Source organism: Ailuropoda melanoleuca, chromosome 4, assembly GCF_002007445.2.
Source record: "Ailuropoda melanoleuca isolate Jingjing chromosome 4, ASM200744v2, whole genome shotgun sequence".
NCBI classification, from domain to species: Eukaryota; Metazoa; Chordata; class Mammalia; order Carnivora; family Ursidae; genus Ailuropoda; species Ailuropoda melanoleuca.
The window spans coordinates 65,430,300-65,435,469 of NC_048221.1; the positions used below are offsets into that span (position 1 = coordinate 65,430,300).

The 5,170-nt window shown below is 45.7% G+C and overlaps 1 protein-coding gene across 1 annotated transcript in view; it reads left to right on the forward strand.

Moving 5' to 3' along the window:
• The first annotated feature begins 305 nt into the window (after nt 1-305).
• The window catches only part of RFX8 (RFX family member 8, lacking RFX DNA binding domain), a 68,459-nt gene continuing 63,594 nt past the window's right edge, over nt 306-5,170 (forward strand). The window contains exon 1 of the mRNA XM_011224912.3: nt 306-379. Coding sequence (XP_011223214.3) covers nt 306-379 — 74 coding nt within the window. The remainder of the gene's footprint in view (nt 380-5,170) is intronic.

Here is a 5,170-nt window from a genome sequence, read left to right on the forward strand (position 1 = left end):
CTGTACTTCTGTCTTTCCATCTTTTATCTAGGGGCCGGCCGCCCCGTGCCCCATCCCCGCCCCCAACAACCTTCACAGCAGGAAGCAGGGCGCAGGGCGCGCGCGACCCTGCAGCCTCCGCCGAGCGCTTGGGGCTCCGGCCGGGCTGGCTCAGTTCTGGCCCCCGCGCCCCTCCGCGCCCCCCGCGTGCCCCGCGCGCCCCACGCGCCCCGCTCTAAAGTAAACACCCAGCAGCCGCGGCGGCCCGACGGGTGCAGAGCAGCCGCCCGCTCCCTGTCTCGGTGCGGCGGGCCCTAGTCGGGGCCATGGCTGAGGATGTGCCGGCCTCCCCATCCGGCGGCGCGGGCACCCGGGGCCTGCACAGCGACATCATCCAGTGGTGAGCTGCCCCGGACGCCTTCCCACCAGGCCGGGTTTCGAGGTCTGGGCTGGGAGGCTCTTTGGGCCGATAGAATGGAAGAGGTGGGGCAGAGAAGGGAGGAAACGTCACTGCCTCTGCTGCTGTCCCCAGGACCTCGGGCCAGTGCCCAGTGCGAGGAGCGACCGCCGGTGTTCCGGGAGCCCTGATATATAGGTCTAGAAGGACACCCAGAACCAGTGCCTTTTGCTGCTGGCTCGCCAGAGCAGCGGATGGGACTGGACACACACACACAAACACACACACACACACACACACGCTGTAAAGGCCTCCTGGTGTGGGTTTTCCATGTGGGGGCTTCCCTGTTGGTCACGCTGACCGCGGGAAGCAATCCAGACTGCCCCCCACCGGGGGGCCTGTTGGTTGGACCGGCTCTTACATACACATCTGAAGGCACGTGGGCGTTGGCCACGAGAGGAAATGTTTCCCCTCGGTATGAGATCCAGAATGGGATGTTTTCTAACTTAAAGCAAAGCAATTTTTAGCTTTAACAATGCATTCCACATTGTTTGTGAAATTCACTTCTGGTTATTTAAATAGGGGCAGAAAAACTGGAAAGAAAAATATCATTAGCCCCTGGGACTGATGAACTCATGGGTTTGTAGCTTTTAATAAATAGGAAAATAATTGAAACCAGTCCTAAAATCTAAATCTAAGTTTTATAAGGTGAATAAATAGCAGAGAGCTGATTACTTTTTAAAAAGATTTTAAGGAATATTTCTCAGGAAAGACTTTCTGAAAAAGTTATGTGAGCAAAATAGAAAAATGAAGGGTGTGTTTGTGATTATAACATGAAAATGCCTAAAGTTTTACCCTTTTCTTCCAAGAGAAAATTTTTGATATAGTTTGTTGCATAAGAGAAAAAAATCAAAAGATTACATATTAGAGCACACAACAAGTTTTCAGAATACTACACAGCAGTGCTCTCTTTTACACTCACTGACTCAGACTCCTCAGCAGAGTGGCTCCTTCTTAGAAGAAAGAACTATGAGGATGCCTTTGTCAACCATTCCAGGTCACCATTTAGTAAATTAGAGTTTCTGGAGTTTGCGTTATATTCCAGAGACTTGAAAGAATGGTTAGGGATGACACAAAGCGGGCTGCCCATAGTGCAGGTGCCCTAAATCAATTAGGATAGTGTGGACCATTTTAGCAGTGAGCCAAACTAATTCGAGTCCTATGCCATGAATTCCTACCCAGCCCTACAGGCCTCTAAAACACAGAGGTCATGCTCTTCAAGTTTGGGGAGCAGGTGGAACAATGAAGATGAGGAGGGCATAGCTTTCTGTGGAGGATGCTCTTTAGGCATTCAGTCTCTGAGGTGGGATGTTTAACAGATCTTTGGTACTGGTGGTTTTAACATTGGCATTAAAAATACAGCCCCAGCCACTTTGCACCCATTAGGATAGCCATTATCAAACAAACAAAAATAGAAAATAACAAGTGTTGTCAAAAATGTGGAGAAATTGGAGCCCTTGTGCACTTGGTGGAAATGTAAAATGGTGTAGCCATTAAGAAAAGCAATATGGCGCCACCTCAAAAAATTGAAATAGAACTACCGCATGATCCAGCAATTCCACTTCAAGATATGTACCCCCAAAGAATTGAAAACAGGAACTCAAGCGGATTTTTGCACACCCATGTGTATAGCAGCATTATACACAATAGCCACAAGGTGGAAACAATCCAAGTGTCCATTAACAGATGAATGAATAAAATGTGATACGTACATACAATGGACGATTACTCAGGCTTAAAAAAAGGAGGAAATTCTTATACATACTACAATATGGATGAAACTTGAAGACATTATGCTAAATGAAATAAGCCAGTCACAAAAGGACAGATACTATAAGATTCCACTTGTATGAGGTACCTAAAATAGTCCCATTCATAGAGGCAGAAAGTAGAATGGTGGGTGCCAGGTACTTGGGGAGAGAGAAAGAGGAGTTAGTGTTTAATGGGTACAGGATTTCAGTTTTGCAAAATGAAAAGAGTTCTTTGGGTAGATGGCGGTGATGATTGCACAACAATGTGAAGGTGCTTAATGCTGCTGAACTGTACATTTTAAAATGGTAAATTTTGTTATGTATATTTTATCACAATTAAAAAATAAATGTATATTTAAAAAACCACACACACACACACAGTAGAGCCACTCAGTTTGTAATCCAGAGCCTTGGCATCCTGGGGGGTATTAGAAGATGCCCAAGGAGACCAGTTTCCTAGAAGAGTACAGTGGGTATTAGTGGGCAAGCTGTCCAGACACTCTTTCTGCGTGGAAGACCAGAGAGGGGGCTGATTATTGTCACATGGAAGAAACATTCCACTTTCAGCATTGCTTCGTTACTTCATTTCCAGTCTCCAGTTAGGTCCCCATCATTCCTTAGAGACTTCAGTGCCACTGTCATAAACACGATAAATTCTCCAAGGAGAAAGGTCCTGCAAGGAGCAGGACAGTCTCCAGGACCAGAAGTAATAGACATTTTCTGTTTCACAGACAGAGAGGACTGTAGGAATGGAGAGAGAAGTGGAGAAGTGGTCAGACCTGGGGGGAGCACAAGGGGAGGAAGAGCAGTGACTTGACTTCCCCTGCTGGGGAGTGCAGACCGAACAGATCTGACTGGGCGGGACCTCTGTCTTCAGACCTCAGATGAAACTACTACGCATCCTCTAATCCCTATGAATGCTGGGCTTGGCCATAATCTAAAATAATGTCTCCCACATATAATATGGCTTTTGCAAATGTCTGCAGACTGTTGAAATTAATGAAATGCACATTTATTTTGAAAGATACAGAATTCATAGGAGCTTTTGATCAGACTGAATCAGGGTACTATAATTCCCAGCATTACATTTTTCTTTATCACGGAAAGGTGCGCTCAGAAAATGATAGAGTTGGGCGCCTGGGTAGCGCAGTCGTTAAGCGTCTGCCTTCCGCTCAGGGCGTGATCCCGGCATTCCAGGATCAAGTCCCACATCGGGCTCCTCCGCTGGGAGCCTGCTTCTTCCTCTCCCTCTCCCCGTGCTTGTGTTCCCTCTCTCGCTGGCTGTCTCTCTGTCATATAAATAAATAAAATCTTTAAAAAAAAAATGTTAGAGTCGCAATGCTAGGCTGGCTACTAGCAGCTTGTCCATCACTCAAAACGAGAAGAACAACATGAATGTTTTTACCATCTTAGCAATCAACTTCATCTGATGGTGAGACCTGGTAAATACTGTTCTTAGGCATCTAAGCAAGGAATTCGGTGATTGATTCATCCCACACCTTCCTAATCATGGATCACCAAAACACATTTTGGTGGCACAATGTAAAATCCTTAACCAAACTCACCTGCCAGTAGTTCTGCTCAGCCCTACTGGCTACACTCCCCCCACCCCCATCAGCCTCTCCTTGGACTCAAATGTCATTGAAAGCCAGGCTCATTTGCTGCAGGTGTTTCTGGGCTCCCAGTCTGCCAACAGGGATGTCTTTCTTACTTCCTCTGAATATTTTGGAGGTAGACACTAAAACGACACCAGGAAGAGCTTCCATGTACCAAGAAGTGTACTCGGTACATCATGTGCTTGTTTTCTAGTCCCAAAAGCTCTAGGCAGTATCTCAGAGTCAGAATGCAAGCCTGCCTATGAGGTGCAAAGCCCTGGGTAATACTCATGGTCATAATTTCGAGGGGCACCTGGGTGACTCCGTTAGTAGAGCATGCGACTCTTGATCTTGGGGTTGTGTGAGCCCCATTAAGTAAATGATTACTTAAAAAGAAATCATTTACTTAAAAAAAATTCATAGGGGTGCCTGGGTGGCTCAGTCGGTTAAGCATCTGACTCTTGATTTTGGCTAAGGTCACAATCTCAAGGTCATGAGATCTAGCCCAGAGTCAGCCTCAGCACTCAGCAGAAAGTCTGCTTGAGATTCTCTCCCCTGTCCCTCTGCCCCGCCCCATGCCCCACTCGTGCATGCTCTCTTTCTCTAAAATAAGTCAATAAATCTTGTTTAAAAATTGTAATTTCCTATGTGTGTGGAGATTATATCCTGAAGCAACTGCTCTTTGAGCTGAAGTAAAGGCACAACCCCGAACAGGTGCTCTTGCTGGACAAACTAAAACCTTCTTTCAAACCTTCCATTTTTCCCAGTTAATGTATGCTGGCTCCCCACCACAGGCCAGTCTCTGAGATCTGGCTGGGGACTTTGGGGAAACAACCAAAGGCACATGGCCAGAAATGGGGTGCAGCCAGGATCAAAGCAGCAAAGTCACCAAGTGGCAGTGCAAGGCTTCAGACCAGAAGGCAGCCCTGTATTTAGGTATGTAACAGAGAAAAGACTCTCCTCACAGACCTTTACTGTTATTCTCATTGATAGTATTATTTGGCCTTACTTGTACACCCAGACAACAGGCAGACTCAGTAATGTCATTTTGAAAGAGATAAATACTATACACGAATAACGAGACTGAAGAAAGAGAAATTAGGGAATCCATCCCATTTACAATAACACCAAAAACCATACTACCTTGGAATTAACTTAACCAGAGACGTAAAGGACCTATATCCTAGAAACTATAGATCACTTTTGAAAGATATTGAGGAAGACATAAAAAGATGGAAAAATATTCCATGCTCATGGATTGGAAGAATTAACATAGTTAAAATGTCCATACTACCCAGAGCAATCTACACTTTCAATGCTATCCCGATCAAAATACCGAGGACATTTTTCAAAGAACTGGAACAAATAGTCCTTAAATTTGTATGGAA